Source organism: Thermobia domestica, chromosome 2 (genome assembly GCF_964235325.1).
Source record: "Thermobia domestica chromosome 2, izTheDome1.hap1.1, whole genome shotgun sequence".
NCBI classification, from domain to species: domain Eukaryota; kingdom Metazoa; phylum Arthropoda; class Insecta; order Zygentoma; family Lepismatidae; genus Thermobia; species Thermobia domestica.
In genome coordinates, this window is record NC_137455.1 from 286,053,579 (window position 1) to 286,077,595 (window position 24,017).

General features: G+C 36.3%; 1 protein-coding gene across 1 annotated transcript in view; it reads left to right on the top strand.

Annotated features, from left to right (window-relative positions):
* Positions 1-2,878: 2,878 nt before the first annotated feature.
* LOC145678539 (uncharacterized) overlaps positions 2,879-24,017 on the top strand; it is a gene marked incomplete in the record, with an annotated part of 195,303 nt that continues 174,164 nt past the window's right edge. Inside the window, 1 exon segment of the mRNA XM_081748801.1 lies at positions 2,879-3,145. Within this exon segment, the coding sequence (XP_081604927.1) occupies positions 2,905-3,145 (241 nt within the window).

Sequence of the window (24,017 nt, forward strand, 5' to 3'; positions counted from 1 at the left end):
TTTAATGTAAATATCTTAGTTTTCTCTTTTACTACTTGCTTTATGATGTTTCGTGCGTTCCGTTGTAGTAACCTCCAGCTCTTATCTCTTGTACGCGTTGTTAATTTACGTCACATTATCTACTAGTTAGATTATATGAATGACATAATGACTCTAACTCTGGCAGAATGATAATGTCAATAGACGATATATGAACATTTCTGGGAACAATTACTTCTAAATAATTAATCAATTAAAACCACACATGTAAGGTCGAAACTCATTTCCTTTCCGAATTATGGGCTATTATTATTTATCATTTTTCTATCGGTTTTACGAGAAACTTCCTTTCTGCCCCTCAAGATAAAACACATATTAATGATACCTCGGGTTTACCATACGTTTGTATCCGAAAGATTAGATACCTAGTTTACGTATATAAATACATTTCCATATATTTGCAATATATTTGCATCATAAATATACTATACTGTGTATGTACTTTGCTGTAAGAGTCAATTCTTCTGTCTTCTAAGGCAAGTGGATCGATTGAACAAGGAGAAAGCTTTAGGTATTTTAATTGCTACTATTTTTTCTTTGTGTATCATTATTATTGTTACTTAAAGTTTACATTCCCTTTTGCAGCACCGAGGCTAATTAATATGACACAGGCCTAAAGTTTAAATTTGAAGTCGTACCAACATTACGCGTTAAAATTTTAATACCCTCTCATCGAGAATCAATTTCACAACCACAAATACAACGTGAGCTTTCGCTATCTACTAGGCTATTATAAGTTTCCAACGATTCGACTTCAATTCTTTAAACACTTCAAAAGTTCTTAATCTTGTTCGGATAGATACCTTTAATATTTGTATATATTATCCTTTATTAGTACTTTTGTATGCCTTTGTCTATATGTTTAGTTGTTTTTCTATGTTCATGCTTGTAATTTTTATTCATTTCTCTTATTAGTTTATTTACGATTATTTACGACATACTACATGTTTATTCCTTATTCGTCTATCTTTTTATCACTGACGTATTTAGTATCTTTCTTATATTATTATTATTATATATATAAACAGCTCCTTTTTTATTATGATGGAATGTTTCTATCTTACGAAATGTGTTTAAAGAATACCGCAACTTACTTTTTCCCGCATAAACTAACAAAGCGCGGGAGACTTTCTGCAGTGTAAATGTAGAAGGGACACTGATACACAGTTGTGATTTTCTTTCTCGTATGCAGAAAGCATAAGTTCTTGGTAGTCGGCCAACGAGTGAAGAAGTCTAGTGAGTGGGCATCGGAATCAGTTTGTTTTTTTGTAAAATGATAGGGAAACTTGAGCAGCTATATTGCATTAAATTTGCCAAAAGCTCGGCGATACCCAAGTGGAAAACATCAAATCGGATCGGTATATTGAATTTTGAACGAGAATTTTGGCATCAGAAGAATATCCACGAATTTTGATTCAGGCTTTCATCGCCAAACACAACATTCCTGTGCGTCGTCAGGCTCTCTATTCACTCAATATGGCTCCATGAGACTTTTGGTTATTCCCAAGCTGAAAATGCCACCAAAAGGACCCGATTTGAAAAAATGAAATGAAATCTTCGAGTTTTACACCCCACGGTTAGGATAAAGGAGACCGTGATGATGAGTAATTAATGAAATGGTGGAATGAAGAAAGTGGGAGAAAACGGGAGAACCCCAAGATAACACACGCACACGGTGTTTGTCCACCACAAAGTTCACTTGGCGGAGGTTGGGATTGAACCCGGGACCCCAAGCACCAGAGGTGAACGCTCTACCACTCAGCCACCGCTTCCCCGGTGCCCCGATTTGAGTCAAGACAAGACATCATGCGGAATGCGATTGCACTGTTGCTCACCATTGCAAAAATTGCGTTTCAGAAGTCTTTCCAATAATGGCGGGCGCGCTGGTAGAAGTGTGTGCATTACCAAGGAAAATACTTTGAAGGGGATGTCTTTCGGCTTTCGAAATCAATAAATGTATATTTGCCAACTATAGATTCGATACTTTTTGAAAGACACCTCGTGCTTTGTGTTATTCCTGGCGCAATTGTGTGTGTAGATTTGTTGTTGACAATAAACTAAATAATAATAATAATAATAATAATAATAATAATAATAATGGTAATAATGCTTACTTGTAGTAGCCAGCCTTTCAGCAGCAAGTCTATATGAGACATGAATCTACTTTTTTAAACGATAAGTGTAGTATATGAAGTCTACTGCAAATGGAACTTGAGGCTTCTACGCCTAAGCCCAGTATGCTAAGAGTATAGTCACATGATAGAGTCGAAAATAATGGTTGCTGTATTAGTAAAAGTGATATATTGGGCTAGAATTATCATTGATGATAGGAATAGTGGAACGACGAAAATATCTACCCCGTTACATTTATCAACTGTAACTAGCTCCTAGAAAATCAAACTCAAAACAAAGTATACCAAAAGCTAAAACTAAACAGTTCGACAAACGCTGAGATTTAAGTGCTTGTAATGTTATTCATCAAAATTATCTTTCCGATTCCTAATTATGCCTTTCCGTTCTCTTTGTTCATTATTTGCTAAATATATGTTTTTCATTTTCATTATTTAAGATGTATTCAATAGAAAATAAGACTCACATATTTCTTTTATATTGTTCTCATTAGAAGGTGTTATGCATCTTCGAACGTTCAGGAAATTATCCAGCCATATACATATAAAACAATATTATCATTGTTTTTCTTCATTCCTAACTCTTAGTAACTTAAAAGAAATTATTCATTTAGATAGTAATTACAGTACCATAGTTACGGAGTTTATACTGAGCATGTTATAAAACGGTACATTTATTTCCAATTACAGATATTGGTTACCAAAAATGTTAACGACGAAGCAGTATGCTTTTCCAATGATTTCATTGTTGATAATGGGATGGCTTACTCTAAGTTGTAAAGGTGCCCCGTCTGAAAGAGGTGAAAAAAAGTTAACCTTAGAATTGCAAGGCCAGAAGGACGATGAAGGCAAATGGATAACAAATTTAAAAGCTGATATTAATGGACAAGTACCAAAGACGTGGGTAGTGGCTGCTGAAAGAGCAGAAACCAAAGATGGCGATAATGAAAAGCATTTGCATGTTGAAGCTTCTATACTAGGTATGTCCAAGATTGTATATACTGGGTATTTCAAAACAACACCGACATCGTTTGGGAGGTTATTCCTAACATCAAGGAAAGACGAAATGTATAGACCACCCTTGGTGCACAAATGCTTTTTTTCGGAGTTATACGCTGCCGAAAGTAGGAAAACAATGAAATTTAAAGGCCCATAGCTCCAAAACTATGGAACCTACCATAGTCGGCTCAAGACTTCGCTTAGGAACTAATATGTGCCCTATTCAAAAATACATGTTTCAAAATCCTAAGGTACTCACGCGACCATTATTATAGAGGGAGTTTAGTTATGGGCATATAATTTGAAGTATTCACCACGTACATCTATAAAAATTGTTGCCTAAGTACCATAGGATTCTGAAACATGGATTTTTGGATAGAACACATACTGATTCCTAAATGAAGTCTTGACCCGACTACAGTAGATTCCACAGTTTTGGAGCTATGAACCTATAAAAATTTCATTTCTCATGTTTTCGGCAGCCTATAACTCCGAAAGGAAGCATTTGTACCTTTGGTTAGTCTATACCTTTTGTCTTATCTTGTTATTAGAAATCACTTCCCTAACGTTGTCGGCTTTGTTTTGAAACACCCTGTATATGCCTCCTAACAAGATACACCTAATGTTCCCTTATTATACAAATTATACTTAATTTTTCTGTAATTGTTCTAGTTACTTCCATCATTTGAGTAATAAAATCTTGTGTGTTCAGCACATTGAATAACGTATGAGAATGCAATATAATTCATGCATTTTGATCAATACACATTCACTTTTGATTTCGTAAAAGGAATTTAAACTCTTTCAGGAAGCCACCTAAATCTGATTAAATTGTGCAATCATGTAAAGGTATAGTTATCAAACAAGAAATTATTCCCCTTTCTAAGCATCTTTGAAATTTAATTAGAATGAGTTAATTAATAACCTTTATATTTATAGAAGTGTAGCAGTGTAAGTATGATAGGTAGAATAAATGTCAATATGGGTTGTAGTTTCTATAAAATTTTGTGTATTTTTAATTTTAACCTGGAAATTATTTTCTTAACCGAATGAGAGAGATCACCACATCCTTCCTGACAAAATTGTAATATCTGTTCAGTATTACATCATATTTATCTTTAAAATTATTCATTATGCTTACGTAAAAACGTAACTGAGTGTTACTCCTTACACATGTGCGAACCAAAGACGATTCTTTCTTGTTAAAGCTTCTTTGAATATAAAAAGAGAAGCAGATCAGTGGCCTACAGTTGATGTCCAAAGTAGGTTTGTGATTTTTGAATTAATAATGGTGCACGAACAAAATGTTTACGAATGCTAAATCCTTAGGATTTCCCGTTGGCCTAGTGATTAAAACTCGCGCCTCTATTGCAGTCTAGTTATTGATGGGGTAACATAGAAATTTGTTCGTATTGCGCTGGTTCGGGCTCCACCTTAAACTATTGGTCCACTTCTCGTGTAACCCCAGTAGTGAAAGAAACGCTGAACTTCAAACCAGGTATCCAATGTTGTTTTTCAAAATTCACCGTCTCAGATAACCTCAATTCAAAACTTTTTACACTTCGTTCTCTTCGTTCCACGAAATGTAATTTATTTCTGCAAATTCAAACTTAGTAGTTTTCGAGGTAAATATTTGCCGAATTTCAATGGATCATTGCAGACAACTCTATACTATGCACTAGCTCTCTGTTGGCAGTTATCTAAAGTGAGTCTCTCATATATATTGCTTAATTGTATAAATAAAAAATTCCCTAAGTCGTATCTTTCCAAGATAGTATAAAGGTAACGAAGAAAGTTCTACCGATTTTTGTTGAATTCTGTGTTGAATTGGCCATCACATCGTAAGTTGAATGCAAATGGAGATAAGGGAAAGGTCAGTTGTTGGTGGAGGTATATCGAACATACTGTCTGGTTTTGGCAGTTCAGTTACACCCTGCAGTTGCGTAAGGACAGAGTGAACATGGAACCTCCACGGTGTGTCATAAGGGCGTGTAAGGTGTACGAGTTCAAACTGGGGTCAAACGCCGCTGCAGAGGTGCGGAAAATGTGCCAGGCCTTTGGGGAGGGTGTCGTGACAACGCGGACAGTGCACCGGTGGTGTAACAAGTTTAAGGATGGTGACGAAACACTCAAAGACGTACCACGTGCCAGAATACCAAAATAAAATGACTATGTATAAAATGAAGACCTTCAGGGAGCAATTGAGGCGAACAGTGGCCAGATATGTGAGGGAATAGGACTAGAATTCAGTGTGAGTTGAGAAGACATTTGGCAGCAGCATTTCCATCAACTTGGGAAGACTAGAAGTTGAGTCGATTGATCCCACATGATTTGACTCCGGGCCAGAAGGCAATGTGAGCAGACATCTGTGTTTTTTGCTGATTCGTCTGAAAAAAGAACCATTTCTGGACAATATGTTGATATGGGTAGAGAAGTGGGTCCTGTACGAAGCTCCGTGGCGCCGTCATCATTGGTTAGCGTCACGTGAACAGGTTCCAAACAGTCGAATCCAGCACTGCGCCAGACGAAGGTCTTCCTGTGTGTTTGGTGTACAACGCGTAGTATCGTGCATCGGGAATTGCTACCAGCTGGTCGGAGAATGAATGGAACTGTGTACTGTCAGCAGTTGAGCCATGTTCAAGAAAAACTCACTTCTGAATCGCACAAGGGCCCTCCTGTTATAGGACAACGCTGAGCCCCACGTGGCTATGATGATCCAAGACACCAATCTACGCCTTAAACGGGAAACACTATTCCATCTGTAATACTTCCCGGACATTACACAATCCAATTATCACCTGTTCCATTCCTTGGACAGTTACCTTAGAGGACGCCAGTTCAAATCTCTAGTAAGGTGCAAAATGCACTTGATACGTTCTTCGCGTCACTGTCCCCAAGTTCTATCGCGATGGAATCCATGGCCTTCCAGAACGTTGCCACAAGGTCGTCGATGCAGATGGGGACTATGTTTGATCTTCCAGGTACGTCTTAGGCAACATATCGATGTTCGAACGTGGTGGGTGAGAAAGCGAAGAACTTTCTTGGTTACCTTTACAAATCATTCTATGTATGTTTTGTCCTTAGGCTACTTCTTTCAAATAACTCATTCATCATATAAATGTAAGAAAGGTAATTGTTTGTTAATAATATTCATCCAAATAACTTTATTTCTTCTATTTGGCTAAATTAAAAGTGGTTAAATATTGGAAGGGCTCGGTGCAATAAGGAGCTAACCCTCAAAAAGTTGTTTCCGAGATAATAGCTTTTGAAAGTTTGAAAAAATCCATAAATCGGAATTATTATTTTTATGTTGTGCAGTTCATTCGAAAAGCTTCACTAAAGTTTCTAGTTTATATAAAGACATACAATTATGTACAATTAAAATGAAAAGAGGTTGAATTTGTTCTTTTTGTAATTCAATATTACTCATTGTTGGTTAGCTCCTTATTGCATCAGAATTTTAGGAGTCAGTTCTGTGGGATAACAACTAACATAAATGCACAAGAATTATATTGTGAACAAAAAATATACATAATAATGAAAAATCAAACTGAAGTATGTAAGGAAAACTAAATACTTTACAAGTTTAATGAATATGTAAGTCAGTCACAATGCTCTTAGCGCTGACATGAAATAGTGGCATATTATTGCAGGTCACAAATTACATTGAATTCAACCAAGGTTGACCCTTCTTATGCATCAATCATCAAGTCCATCCAACATTTCTACACACTTTTCTCCAGCTACTTCCGTCGGAACAAGGCTACGATAAAAATTATGGTATATTGGGGGGATCCATTCCAACAGAGACATTAGATCAGAGTATTTCCGGATATCTATAGGAATTCCTTCCTGGTACTTGCATGGCAAATCGTTGAGGTTCACTTCTGGCTGTGGGCGGCCTCGTTTCTTTAGGTTGCACGTAGTCCATACAGGTGCTTCCTTCTGGTACGAATAGCTTACATGCAAAACATAGGGAGTAGCTGATTCCATCTTAAACACGGCTGCATCTGAAAACTTGAGAGGCTGTTTGGTGTCTGTGGTTATTTTCTTGGAAATTGATGACACAAGTGGTGTGAAATCCTTGAAGTCGGTTTGCTGCATGCGAGTTACATGAAATTTCTTCTTTCTGTTGGCACTGCTGATTACATGTGCCCACTCATCTGTTGTATACACAATGGGGTGATGCCTACGTGCGTACAGTTCTATGCGGCCAAAATCACGATCGCATGGCAGTTGTGTGTGGCCTACGACTGGAAAATGATGAAAAATTTTCTTAAATCGTCCACACCGAAGCAGTGCTTCATATAAGGCAATCAAGGTCCAATTCTTATTTTGCCCTTTGCAATTGTCACTAATAATATGAAGTTCTTCACTTTGCACGTTATTTCCCATAATGTATTTAAGTATGCAACTAGAAATTTCAGAGGAACCGCGTTTAGCTATATTTTCACTCCAGAGAAACATAAAGCCAATGTCCGAGCCACAATCATGAACTGCGAAATTATAACTCCAGAGTTTTCTCTTGTAGAAAGCAGGACCAACCGTTAATTTTGGAGTTGGGAGGGTCTTTTGTAAATCAACGCAGATTACATGATATTTCGTAGGATCTGAAGAAGCAAGCTGTGAGAGATAGGTGAGTTTCTCCTTAGCGGCTTCTGCCCTAGCTAGGTGTAGCGCTCTACTGGCTTCTAACTGTTTGGCTTCGTTTTCGTCATGTACAGATTTAGCATGATCCAAATTTATTTTATTCGAGTCGCAAAAGGAACAAGTGTCTGACTTAGGTAATTTAAACCCTATACAAAATTCCTCACAAAAAAGCCTTCGGAATCTGTCAGAACTAATGGACGTTGTCTGCTGAGATGCACACCACGGAATATACTTTGTCTCATATAGAGAATTTATCGTGAGATCGCAGTCCAGGTACTGCTTGTTCGCGTTTTGGCTCCGGCTGTAGTGACTGGCATATTTCGGTATGGATGTTATAAACTTCCTTGCAGATTCCAAACTGGCTTCTGTAAAAGCAATTGGCCGGTTGTGATGCCTACCCCTTCCATCACTTTTGGCTGTGATGTTTCCACCCTTGATTTGTTCCTGAAGTAGCTGTATTCGTTTTCTGCTGCGGTGAAGTCCATGAACTGCAAGAAAGGCCTTCTTGCACACACTAACATCTACACCATTAATTTTCAAATTATAAGAAAACGTGAATGATCTCCTCGAAGATTGTCCTTTTGTGTAGGAACGTTTCGTATTCTGAATTCTCATATTTTGCATGAGGTAGGTGTTTTGTGTTGCATAATCAGCCAAGTCCCAGAATGAATGAAAAATAAACTCTATGTCCCCTTTAATTTTTTTCCAGCAATTTTTTGGACATTTACATGGTTCACCCACTTTCCTGGCTGAAACAACATCCTTCGAATGACTGGAGGTATATTGCTCCCCTTTATTTCTTCTCCTCTTACGCTTCACTCTCTCCCAGTTATCCCTCTCACATCGTCTCTTTCTGGCTGGAGGACGTTTGATTGGAGATCCCTCTGTCGTCCTTGTGATGTGAAGGTCATTCTGAAAAGGATAAGAGTACGATTTTAATAAATACACACTAGGTTCTTTACAACAGGAAATTAGAAATACCTAATGAAAATATTCTGGCCATAGTGCTATTGAATCTACTGTATTTCTAAACCGATATGACGTCTCAACCCCACTGCTATTCTGCGTGCGCGAAATTTAGCAAAAATCCTAGTCAGTAACAAAAATTATTTCCATTTGATGAAAATTGTTTCGTAAATAACTTCAGAATGTAAGGGAAATTTGAATACATTTTTAGCAAATTGAAAAGACTGTAATTTTCTGTACATTCCAGCCACACTAGCATTATTCCCAAAATAATTTTATGAAATGGAAAGAACTTTTGTCACTGACTGTACAATCCACTCGAAAATCATAAATATTCGAAACAAATTCATTATTGAAAATGACAAAACAATTCTGATAATTTATCGTGACACAGTGTTGTCACACTTGGTGCAATTGTACCAAATTCAGCACTTTGTCATTCAACGGCCCATTTTCATCCCCTTTTGTGAAAAAGTTGGTACAATTGTACCCAATTGTACCCAATGTAACAAATACTTCTCACATTTTCAAAAATGTCAATAAGACTTTTCCTACATTTTACAGTACTCATACTGTGTGTTGGACTCTTAAAAAATGCTGTTGGACATTCATTCTTTGACGTTGCATCGCTTAACGCTAGAAACTATACCAGGAAATAAATGACGATACATTGGCGCATCCGAGCCCCGTATGAACTAGACGAGAAAGTAACAGTGTTGTGGAAATATATTCTTAAAATAATAATAATAATAATAATAATAATAATAATAATAATAATAATAATAATAATAATAATAATAATAATAATAATAATAATAATAATAACACACAAATACGTTGAACCAAGTGTTGAATATTCTGAAGAAAACCAGCCTATGCTCAAATAAGTCTATAATTTATGCGTCGTTGCAAAGATTTTACACCAAACGAAAATAGCACGAAAAATATATTGACATAATTCCTGCCTTACCGCGGTAAGTTGTTTCTAATTACGCCATATTGACGTATATAAAGATACCCGAACATTTCTCCGTTTTATAGATCTGTATCGACGCGTTGATTTGGACCCTTGAAAGAGGGGGGGGGGGAGGTCTAGAAATTTACTTATTTTAGTTTCGTGTTACAGAGTCATGTATTACACTGGAATAAATTCAACCCTTTTTGTTTCAATTTGGTACTATTTTTCAGCTCCCTTCAGACCTAGGACTGTGGCAACACTGTCCTGACATGATTGCTTTATTACCTTTCTCATTTCATAGCATTTACAGCACCGTTCTTGACGCTACATTGTCAGAATTTGTCATATTCAGAGAAAAATGTACATGTGTAATGTCGCTTTCTTTGTGGTTAATTATTTCAGCAATATGGCGCTAACCAACATTCATTATATTAGCAGCTGTTGTCATCAGAAAAAGTTCAAGATTTTTCTGTACCAACTCGCTAGAGTCCTGACGAATGCATAGGGAATTGATTTGCGTATTAAGATGCACGTGAAAACTCACACTTAAAGACCGTTTTTTACAAGCCTATATCTGAGGCAATAAGGTGTTAACCAACATTTTAACAAAATAGCAAAAATAAAACTCGTTTCTTACCTCAGAGTCGGTGCTGTTGTTGCTTGACACTCCAAACACATACTCTGGGTCATCAAAGCTGTTTTCACCGAGTAGGGGGCCATCTTCTTCATCAGAAACACTAATATGTGCGGAGGTGCTCTGCATAACATTCTCGATAACTGACATTTTCCTGTGGCTTAACACCTTGTTGCACACAACTTTCCGCTTGTACGTTTCTTCTCAAGAAGGATATCACGTGATTGCGCGCGATGACGACACAGCACAAGCACCATCTGTTGATGAATGAAGCAGACCTTCATGCCTAATGTAGTACACTGTTTATCTCAATTTTGACAAAAGTGAGGGTTAGCTCCTTATTGCACCGAGCCCTTCATTGGAATTTTTATGTTTGTATTATTTCAGAAGTATGTATTGTATTATATTTAGTTTTATTTTATCTCTCTTTCAATAAATGAGTTTAAAAGGTACAGGAATTTGCGAAGTAACTGTTTTTGAAGAAAATTAAAACACCACTTGAACATCTAGTTTTATTTTATTTTATTTATTGTTTCTATAATGTAATGATTTAAAGCATTTATAACTTCAAGATGTTCAGCGAGTACATCTAAATGAATATACCACATGAAGTACAAAGAAAGGGATTATTAAATGACATATTCTTCCAACAAAATTTCAATTTGTGTTATTTGTTGGTTTCTCCTTGAAACTTCACATTTTATATTAATGTTTTTATTCACCATTAACGATAGACTGTATTTTGGTTTTGTTTAATTTAAAATTTTATTTTCAACGAGCAAAGTTAAATAACATTTAAGAACTAGTATAACTAATGATCATTGTATTTTGTTAATACGTATGTTTGTTAACATCAATTGCCAAAGGAGTGTTCAAAATGGTGTTACGTTATTGATTACTAGGACATTTAATTTCATGAAAATTCTAATACAATGTTACTATATAAATAGTTCTGTACATGACAAAGTTTTAAAACAATGAACAAAGAAGAGAATAATATTTTCCGAACATTAACCCATAAAGAGTAATTTAGTAGTTACAAAATTTCAGATTTCCAACAATTTTCTTTCGATAGTCTGTAAATTTGTAACGTTTCACTGTTGGTAAAGTTACGTAAGATGACGCTTTGATAATTATACAGAAGAACTTACGACTACCACAGAGTAACAGAATTTTGAATTCATCATTTGACAAGGAGATCAAATACACATTACTTACAACTATATAATAAAATATTGCCATTACGATTCAAAATACTCATTTAGTCATATTTTCGGGACAAGTATAATGTCAGAATTGTCCACATAAATGTAATAATCTCTTACCTAAACCATTTTCATCCTCTCAACTTCTAAATAGTGTTACACAAATGTTTCGGGGGCGGAGGTGGCTCAGTGGTAGAGCGATTACTTGTGGTATGTGGGGTACCTGGATCGATTTTCGGCCAAATAATTTTGTGGAGGACAACATTATGTCTGTATGTTTTCTGGGGATACTCCCATTTCCTTCCACATTGTCATTCCACAGGTTCACCCATCATCATTAACTTGCCTTTATCATTCATCTCCTTTATCCAGAAGAGCTTAATTATGGGACGTAAAAGTTTCATTTCATTTCCTTTCTAAAAATTATTTAGACATACTGTAGAAATGGTCATTATCAATTATATGCTAGACTAAAATCTAATACGTTTGAATATTTAAAGCTTTACTTGTGTTCTTAGAGTAATTAACAGTGTTTTTTAACTATTCTATCAGGCCTTGTTTCCATTTTGTACTAATACACAATAACACACTGAGCAAGTCTATGTCATAATATGTAAAGACACAATCAGATAACAATTTCAACCGAATAACTGTGTCTTCATTAGACTTACACTCCTTCTGGCTGCTTGGGAGTTCGTCATCACTTATATACTCTCCGGAGACCACCTTTTTAAATTAGCCTCCGCTCCTTCATAAAAATGTAACACTTGTGCGGCTTTCACTTTCACTTTTTAGCTGCACACGTGTCCAATTAAAAGTTTACTTTTTCCGCTGGATACATTCTGTCCTCTAATTGTCTTTATTTCCTTATTATTCTTTTTCTTAGTAATTAATATACTAAAAATTAAGAAATAACTATGTTTATTTTAATAACAATAACTTTTCTGTATTACAGAGAAGGAGAAACAACATAATCTTATTGAATCTGTTGTACGGAGTACCTCTGGTAAGTTTTGTAATATCTAGATATATTTGTGTACTTGAATTATGCAAAGAAATCAAACTACTTCAAATAAATATCTAATGTACTCTTGCTAGCTATATTGAATCATTGGAACTTCCATTATTTCTTTCGTGTTTGTAATATAACCTGTCTCTAGACTTATACATGTTAACAAAAGAAACACTGACCAATGCTTCTTTCTTGCTATACATGTTATGTTTACATATATAATTTTGCGAATGCTGTACTTGTAACCCTTTTGTAATAAGTGTTGTAACACAACCCAATCAGCAAGTTCATGAACACGCCTTGATAGAACTGGGGGAAGGGGAGGGAATGTCAGAAGCTGCCACGTTGTGTCCTATGACTTGACCTCAACTCAGGACCAGATGTGAGTGGATATGTTCCAATAATTGCCGTGATGTCGATTCCCTGAAACGAATTATCACATAGAACACAAAGTAGGTGCTTTCTCCGAAATCCTAAATGTGCAAAAACGATGGTTGAGCAAGCATTAACTTCCAGAACCGGTCGTCAAACAGAGGAGTGTCGAACATACTTATGTTCTGTATGTTGTAGAATTACGAGGGATAATTCACTTTGAGTTTCTTTCTAGAAGTGATACATTCATGTCAATCTCTGTTGCGAGCAGTTGGGGAAGATATGTGCTGTACTACGCTAGAAATGTTATGCATTGATGAACCAAAAGCATGGCCTCCTGAAAAAAGAAACTAGATGAATTGGAGCTTTTATCATACCTGGCGTATATCCTGACCTTACTCATTCGGCCCACCACCTGTTTCGATCTCTCCTGCACTAATTGAAATTGTGGTGCTTCACTAACCAACAAAAAGTAGAAACAGCTTTGACTGACTACTTTAACACTAGAGACAAAACTTGATATCGATTTGGAATCGAAGGACTGGTTGCTCACAGTCCTACACGAGGAATTATTGTTTAAATATTATCCAGCATCCAGTACACTGTAGTAACTACAGGTATGCTGTTTATCTTTATTTACACAATATTGCAAGACATATGACTTACACTTATACCTTAAGGTGGATGTACAGGCACAACAAAAGCAATCGCCCCCCAAGCGCTCTAATTCCAATACTTGGGGTTCAGGTCATTTGCGGTTTTGTGAGAACACCTAGACAGATGCAACCCAACTTACACGTAACTTTTCTCTGCACTGACAGTAGTTGGTAGCACTGAGTCAAGTCTGTATGGAAGTAAAATTGTGAATCGATGACGCACGAAATATTTTTCCATTCTGAGATCAATCTCTCTGGTTCAGAGCGTGTTGTCCAATGAACATCATATGTTAATCTCAATATTGCTGTGTATGTATTGTATTTTTTCATTATATACTGTATAATGAAAGAAATAAAAACACTGATGACATATGAATCAGAAAATGCTTGAAAGTAGCTGAAAATATCAAATCTAGAACAACTGCTGGAAATAACTTTGTAAATAATTGCCTTGATTGAGAGACCTTCTCCAATTCTCATTCCAACATCTTCTTCGTGGAGGAGAGATCATCTTGCTTATGACACTGAGTATACAATGAAATTGAAATTGAAGCCAGGACTCCACCAAATAAAAGTCCAATGCGCTAACCACTCACCCACAACGCCATTTAACCTTCCACCCAAACTAATACCTAGTTAAAATCGTTTCATGGAAAAATATAAACAAGATACTCAAATATAACGAAAACAAACAAATATAAACAAAATATAAATAAAAATATAAATAAGAATATACAAGGAACTTGTGAGAGTGTCTTAATGACTTACTCGAGATTTCCTTGTTTAACTCAAAAACAAGTTATATAAACGTTCCGCGATGAGGAAAATATCACGAAACGTTCTTCAAGTTGGGGCTACGCCAGTGGCAGAGCCATAACTTGTGGGCGCAGGGAGCAACTGAATTCCCCCCAGAGAAGCTCCCCGTTGTTTTGAGTGGGCCCATTTTGAGACAACATTTTCTTACTCCATATACGATAGGAACAAAAAATTAGAAATGAAGCATCAAATAGGGTCGCTACATTACATAAACAAGACAGCACACAAAAGGTAAATAGAAAAAATGAGTCTTAGACCCATTTCAGTAAAAATGTCTACTATTAGGGGCTCTAGAAATAATATTTATTCGTATTTCTTTGAGATTTATTAATATTTTCCTCTTAATAATTTTGTCATGTATGGAATGGGCCCAGGGTGTAACTAACGGAACCGCAGACTTTGCCGTGCGGAAGAGCCCACAGGATCCAGGAGGCCCATAAAGATTAAGAGAAAGTTGGAAGGAGGGGACCCAAGAATCAGAAGAACAACTTCTTCTAAGGGGCCCAAATAAGCTTATTAATGTTACGACACTGGTCATCGGTTGCCGGGATTCTCCCAATTTACATTACATTTCGTCTTTTCCATAACTTCTAATTTCCAAAGAAGGAAAGACGACAGAAATTATTTTCACATTCTTTAAATTGCATCAACACGTATACAAATACACAGTTCTATGTTTATGTTCCATAACTACTAGTTTATTTTCGTATGTTCATATGAGGAATTTGTGGCAAATTGAGGCCACATGATCATGAGGCTGCTGATCATGAGGCGCAATCCTCAAGCGGTTCGAATTCCTCTGAAGAGCAGGGTCGGAATTTTAACTGTCCTCAGTATTTCTGTGTTTTTGTTCCTTTTGTGTTTGGAATACGTCGAAAGGACATGAAGTGCAAGTGGCAAACAATACTCCGGTTGGGGCGATTTGTTTAAAAGAAATTGTGAAAGCAGGAAACTCCCATTGCAGATACTCGGGTTCAAATCCCGTCCTGGTAATTAGTGATTTTTCTGAACGGGAAATTAATGTTTATGTAATTGGTGTTGTAATTATGTCATTCCTTTATTATTATTATTATTATTATTATTATTATTATTATTATTATTATTATTATTATTATTATTATTATTATTATTACCACAATGGAAAGAAAAAGTAACATAGGTAAAGGTATTCATAGGAACAGAAAAAATATAGAGTATGTTAGATATTTCTTAGGTTACACATGAAGGGAATAATATTATTACCTTTACGGATTTACAGATAGAATTATCATTTTATGACAAGAAATGGAATATAAGGATTTGTTAGCTGATAACAGTAATGCATTTTGTTTCGCTCTTCTTCTGGGTAGAAAGATAATTTGACATTTAAATAGGATCACTCCCATGATTAGCATTGTAAGTTCGATCACAATTTGCAATTTGTTCACAGCTACGAACAATTCCTTGGAACTCATTTTTGGCCCATACTACAGCATTAAGAATGTGTCTAGGCCTTATGTATTTATCAATATCCAAACACGTTACTTGCAAGACGGTTACGAATGAAGTTAATACGGATGATGTAATTTTGTGTTGTTGGTATAGGTCATCACAACTCTTATACCGAGAGAAATTGAATATTTTTCATGTTAGTGTACATCAGAAGTATCAGTTTTGTAGATTGTAAAAGTTTACTGAATTGCAACACCCAGAATCGAACTCGCGTCCCCAACATTACGAAACTAACGATTAAGCCACTACTCTAAGACATCAGTCTTCTGAGTGAATGAGAAAAGGAGTTGTAGTGAACTCAGTAATTACACACTTTTACGATTCCAGTATAATAATGCTGAAACTTTCTGATTTCAGTCATGATAAAATAGTAAAGTATCATGCAGAAAGAATAGTTCAGAGAAGTCAACCTTAAATTGATAACTCATATGTACGGAGGCGCTGCCATATGCTCTCACCTCGGGCCCTGATTTTTCACGGCACGGCATTAAATAGATACTTACATTGATTGGAATCTGGTGTTTCTGGGCTCTGGATTATTTTTTAAATTAACTTAACGAACCTTCCTCAGTACATTGTTTCCTATTTTTTCGCGTTTTACTCACTTTTACAGTTTTTCCACTAACTCTTTAAGAAGAGGGACAAAAACACAGAAATATTGAGGAGAGTAAAAATCACATACACTATTCGCGCGTTGTTCCCTTGCCTGAAGTGAAACAGTAAAATATAAAGAATATGCAATTTTTGGTATTCCGTCTTCTATGTGTTGTCAAATCTGTAAAACCAAACCAAACAAACAGCAATACTACTATACAAAACGCGCAATATGTTAGCTATTCATGACACATCTATTGCATGATCCGAATAACTCCAGTATATCCACAAATCATCATTTGTCATATTTTACCGAAATACGTCATAACTTTTCTGACAACGTGATACTTTAAATGTTGTTCATACGCAAAGATCATTGATCTCATCACTTATTCACTTACTCTCTTAAGATCATTGAAACCTATATCTACGGGATGTATCCTATAGAAAGATGAAATGTAGTATCCAAGTTTGGTTTAGCATGCAAGTAAACAAATAAAAAGCAACTGGATGATATTTCCCTCCGCCAAGCCCTCTTCAATGGAATGTGTTGTTTATTCAACGAAAAGACATGAAATCCAATCATAAAATTCATAAAATATAAAATATATAGCGAACTCTCGACTTTGCAATAATAATAATAATAATAATAATAATAATAATAATAATAATAATAATAATAATAATAATAATAAAGGAATAAGAGAATTACAATATCAATTATGTACACAATACCTTCCAATCAAGAAAAAATAATAAATGCCACACCGAGATTCCAACCCGGGTGAATGTAATGGCAGTTCTCTGATCTCACACTATGCCATCAATTCCTCAGAAAATAAGCTAGTAGTTATGTTGGATAATTATAGCACACACTATTTCTACACGTGTTGATATAATTCAGAGAATGTGAAAATAATTTCTATCGTCTTTTCTTGTTTTGAAACTAGAAGGTAAAGAAGAATTGTAGGGATGGGCACGAGCGAGTTAGAGCGAGTTTTCACTCAAACTCGACTCGACTCAAAACAGACATCTTTGAGCTCGATTCGAGAATTCAACACGAAAAAGTTCCTCCAACTTGACTCGAATATGACTCAAGTTTCGATTCGATTCAAGTCAAAACGAAGAAAATCGAGCCAAATGCTGTATGTAATTTCAAGAACTTTCTTCAAGTATCCTACATAAACAATATAATTATTCCAATGATGTTACTACTACTACAACTACTACTTCTACTTATTATTATTATTACTTTCACTATTTATCCGTATAGTCAAACTGCAAGTTTATTTTAATGAAAAAAAAGTGTTATTGAAATTTGGGCAAGGTTTCAACTCACGCCAAAAAGGATTTTCATTACTAGAAAATTGTCCTAGAACACTCGACCACGAGGGCTGACAGAAATTTGCCTTAATTTCAACTATATGAAGGTCATGACTCTTGATGTCCTATCTGTATCGGCCAATAAGATCAGAGGATATCTGAAATTCTTGGAAACTGCCGCACACCAAGGTCTGCGGAGTCGTTAGTTACGCGTCTGGGCCCGTTCCATACACGAGAAATTAATTAAGAGGACCATATTGACAAATCTGACAATAATATAAGAATATATATTATTTTTAGTGCCCCAAATAGTAGACATTTTTTTTTACTGAAATGGGCCTACGACCCATTGTTTTATTTACCTTTAGTGTGCTGTTCTGTTTATGTAATGTAGTGAACCTGTTTGATGCTTCACTTATAATTTTATTTTCGTACCAAATATGGATTAAGACAACTTTGTATTAAATGGGAAGCCCTTGAACGGCGGGGAGCTTCCGTGGAGCTGTGTGGCAGGGCCCCCTGTCCCCACAAGCTACTTCCAGTCGTCGTGGCAATCATTGTTTCTTAATTGGAAGGTATTGTTTACGTAATTATTTTGTAATTCTGTTATTTCTTTATTATTATTATTATTATTATTATTATTATTATTATTATTATTATTATTATTATTATTATTATTATTATTATTATTATTATTATTATTGCAAAGTGGGGCCGCGGTGGCTCAGTGGTAGAGCGTTCACCTCTGGTGCTTGGGGTCCCGGGTTCGATCCCAGCCCCGCCAAGTGAACTTTGTGGTGGACAAACACCGTGTGCGTGGGTTTTCTCGGGGCTCTCCCGTTTCCTCACACACTCTTCATTCCACCATTTCATTCATTTCTCATCATCACCCTTTCCTTTAGCATAACCGGCATAACCAAGGGACGTAAAACTCAAACATTTCATTTCATTTCATATTATTGCAAAGTCGAGACTTGGCTACATACTTTATATTTTATGAATTTTCTGATTGGATTTCAACTCTTATGTTGAATAATCAACACACTATACTTTAGGTGGTTTGGAGGAGCAAATATTATCCTGTTGCTTTTCATTGGTTTACTTGCACGCTACACTAAGACTGGATACTATATTCCACCTTTCTATATCTACGGGAAATACCATAAAGGTTATGATGATCGTAAGAGAATAAGTGATTAGATCACTGAACTTTCCGTATTAACAACACTTCAAATATCAGCTTGTCAGAAAAGTCATGACGTATTTCGGTAAAATATAGCAAATGATGGTTTGTGGATATACTAGAGTTACTCGGATCATGCAATAGTTTGTCATGAAAAGGTAAGATGTTGAGCTTTTCGTGCAGTAGTCTTGCTCTTTGTTTTGTTTGGTTTTAGGGATTTGATCAGAGATGTCGTGGGTCAACGAAAACTTGACCCACACCCACCGCGACCCACTCTGACCCATGATCCACCACCCATCTTGGCCCAATCGGGCCCACTACCCACCATGACCCACTCCAACCCACCACCCACCATGAACCACTGACCCCCCAAAACACTTCGGCATCAACTCTGAGACATGATCCACGTCCTGTTTTCTACCGACTAAAGTATTTATAATTGTAATAAAACCAGATTGTCAAATTCTAACTAATCGGAGTTTGAATTTCTACAGTCAATCCCTCAAGCACTGCTCTGTTACAATAATGATGGATCTGACCTTTACGATATAAAATGGTAAAGTGTTTGTCATGGGCAAAATTACGATGAATTTCAATTAAATTATCATGGTCTAATTATTTCCTTGTTCCGTCTCCTTTAGCCTAACCGGCATAATCGTGGGACGTTAAACTTATAGATTCCATTTCATTTTTTATTTCCTTGTGGAAGTATCGATACTTCTCAGTGGAAAAGCGGATGAAAGTTGAAACTCCCATATCAAAGTACGTAGACTAACATACAGAAGCTTACATTACAAATTTTGTCTATTTTTCTCACAACTTTGTGGGTTGATTGCCCTGTGCTCTAAGCGTTCCATATAATAAACAAGCTTTTAGCAATTATTATAAAGCGCATGGTAAGCATATATGGATATATGATGCGAAGCACTGTATTTTTTGTTGAGTTAAGGTGAGTTAATTTTGAGTTTAACCTCCCTTTCAGCAGCGAGGCTATATGAAAATGGACCTACTCCAAGCCGTAAACGTCGCCAACACCTAGTGGCCCACTTGCGGGTAAACGTCGATCATCAATATAGAGACGAGGCGAAGGATTGCCGCTAGTGTCCCACTGCCGGCAGAGTTTCGTCAAGTCGAAACAGATATCTCGCGTCGGGGTGTTGAGTCACCACCGTGTCGCAGCGAGGAATTTGTTTTGGTCTGTGCTCCTTCGATTCATCGCGGAGAATCACGAAGGAACCAACACGAACTATCGCCAGTCATGTGTATGCGGTTATGATTATATATATTACTTTTCCCTGAAGAATTGTTGCTAAAGTGAGCTCCGGGGGTCAAGAATAACTTCTGTCTCAACATCATGATGTGAAAAATCTTGAGTGCGATAATTGTATGAATTTAGATGGCAACTGTCGTCGATCATTAGAAAGTGAGTATGGGAGAACTATGATATAAAATAAATAGACACGCGTCATTTTGTTATAAAATTACATGGCGAACGCATTTTATCTTATCCCAAACAGTTATTGTCTTATATATACGGTTAAAAGAGCACTCAGATTGACCAAATTAAAACGATCTCAACGATTTATCCATTTACAAGCGACGGCTTCTTCATCGCCTCCGTGGGGACGTCGGAAGAACACCATCAGTAATCATAAGGTTGGTGGTTCGAGCCTCCTCTGGATTACTTTTCTGGTACTTTTTTTAAGTGTTTTTTAGACTCACCTTAATGTAATCAAATCACACATATATGCGATTTAACATATTTTGGGGGAGTAATTTTGTAGATCATTACAATGGAGTGATCAGAGAGGGTCGGTGGGTCAGAGTCCGCCATAGTGAGTGCTGGGTCATGGTGGGTGGTGCGTGGCAATGGATCAAGGTGGATGATGGGTCGTAGTGGGTTACATGCTGTGGACCTACAACCCACTGACCCACTGCAACTCTGGATTTGACACCACATAGAAAATGGAAGACCAAAAATTGCATGTTCACTATATTTTATTGTTTTACTTCAGGCAAGGGAACAACACGCGAATAAAGTTTGTTATTTTTACTGTGATCCATGTTTCTGTGTTTTTGTCCCTCTTCTTAAAGACTTAATGGAAGAACTGTAAAAGTTAGTAAAACGCGTGAAAATAGGTAACAAGGTACTGAGTAAGGTTCGATAAATTAATTAACTTAAAAATAATCCAGTGCCCTGAAACACCAGATTCCAATCAATGTAAGTATCTGTCCAATGCCTTGTCGTGAAAAGTCAGAGCCCGAGGCGAGAGCATATCGCAGCGTCTCCGTACATATGAGTTTTCAATTTAAGGTTAACTTCTCTGGACTATTCTTTCTGCATAACACTTTACTAATTTATCATAACTGAAATCAGAATGTTTCAACATTATTACACTGGAATCGTAAAAGTGTGTAATTACTGAATTCAGTATAGCTGCATTTTTTCAGCTGCATTTTTTCATTCGTAACTATCTGACAAGTAACGTGTTTGGACTAGAATTGGTGAACACATAAGGGCTAAACACGTCCTTATTGCTGTAGTATGGGCCAAAAATGAGTTCCAAGAAATTGTTCGTAGCTGTGCACAAATTGCAAATTGTGATCGATCTTACAATGCTAGTCACGGGAGTGATTCTATTTAAATCTCAAATTATCTTTCTACCTAGAAAAAGGGCGGAACAAAATGCATTACTGTTATTAGCTAACAAATCTTTATATTCCATTTCTTGTCATAAAATGATAATTCTATCTGTAAATCCGTAAAGGTAATAATATTATTCCCTTCATGTGTAACCTAAGAAATATCTGACATACTCTATATTTTTTCTGTTTCTATGAATACCTTTACCTATGTTACTTTTTCTTTCCATTGTGGTAATAATAATAATAATAATAATAATAATAATAATAATAATAATAATAATAATAATAATAATAATAATAATAATAATAATAATAATAATAGTAATAATAATAATAATAGTAATAATAATAATCAAGGAACAACATAATTGCAATACCAATTACATAAACATTATCTTCCCATTCAGAAAAAATTCTAATTACCACGACGGGATTTGAACCCAAGTAACTGCAATGAGAGTTTTCTCCTTTCATAATTTTTTCAACGAATCACCCCAACCGAAGTATTGTTCGCCAGTGGCCCTTTATGTACTTTCGACGTATTCCAAACACAAAAGGAACGAGAACACAGAAATACTGAGGAGAATTAAAATATCGACCCCGCTCTTCAGAGGGATTCGAACCGGTTGAAGATTGCGCCTCATGATCAGCAGCCTCATGATCACGTGGCTTCAATTTGCCACAAACTCCTCATATGAATATAAGGAAATAAACTAGTAGTTTAGGAACATAAACATAGAACTGTCTATTTCTCCACTTGTTGATACAACTTAAAGAATGTGAAAATAATTTGTGTCGTCTTTTCTTCTTTGGAAATTAGAAGTTATGGAAAAGACGAAATGTAATGTAAATCGCAAGTGATTACCAGCACGTAACTTAGATTCTTTTCTGGGGGACCTTGGCGTGGGAGACCCGGGTTCAATTCCCGGCGGGAGCTCATGTAGTTAGGATTCCACGTCAATCAGCATGTCCACGTCTCATATAGCCTCGCTGCTGACCGGGCGTTAAACTCAAAATCAACTCAACTCTTTCTTTGGGGAAAGCATTAATAAGCTTATTTGGGCCCCTAGAAAAAGTTGATTTCTAATTATTGGGCCCCCTCTCTTCATCTTTCTCTTAATCTTTGAGGAGCCTGTGGGCTCTCCCACATGGTAACGTCTGCGGTTCCGTTAGTTACTCCCTGGGCCCATTCCATACATGACAAAATTATTAAGGGGACAATAAAGATAAATCTCAAAGCCATACGAATATATATTATTCAATGGGTCCACGACTCATTTTTGTTCTATTTACATTTTGTGTGATGTTTTGTTTATGTAATCTAGCGACAGTATTTGATGCTTCATTTCTAATTTCATGTTGGTATCGTATATGGAATAAGAAAATTTTGTTTCAAAATGGGCCAACTCGAACGGCGGGGAGCGTCCCTGGGGGGAAGGCAGTTGCCACTCCGCAAGTTACGGCTCTGCCGATGACGTAGGCTCAACTTGAAGAACATTTCGTGATACTTTCCTCATTGAGCAACGTCTATATAACTTGTTTTTGAGTTAAACAAGGAAATCTCGAGTAAGTCATTAAGACACTCACACAAGTTGCTTATATTTTCTTATTCATATTTTTATTTATATTTTGTTTATGTTTGTTTGTTTTTGTTATATTTGTGTATCTTGTTTATAATATTTTCCAATGAAACGATTTTACTAGGTATTAGTTTTGGTGGAGGGTTAAGTGGCGCGGTAGGTGAGTGGGTAGCACATTGAACTTGTGTTCGGTACACCCGGGTTCGAATCCCGTAGAGCTGAAACTTTGTCAAGATTCAGGGTGCGTATTCAGGGTGATAAGTAAGATCTTTTCTTCTCTAGAAAGAAAAAAAATGGTGTTGGAATGAGAATTGGGCAAGGTCTCTCAATGGAGGCATTCATTTACAAAGTTATTTCCAGTAGTTGTTCTAGATTTGATATTTTCAGCTACTTTCAAGCATTTGCTGATTCATAAGTGATCAGTGTTTTTATTTCTTTTCTTATACAGTATCTAATGAAAAAATACATTATATACACAGCAATATTGAGATTAATATATGATGTTCATTGGGCAACACGATCTGAACCAGAGAGATTGATCTCAGAATGGAGAAATGTTTCGTGCATCATCTACTCACAATTTTACTTCCATACAGACTTGACTCAGTGCTACCAACTGCTGTCAGTGCCGTGAAAAGTTACGTGTAAGTTGGGTTGCATCTGTCTAGGTGTTCTCACAACTGCAAAAGACCTGGACCGCAAGTAATGGAATTAGAGCACTTAGAGGGGGAGATACTTTTGTGGCTGGGTGTACACTTTAGCAC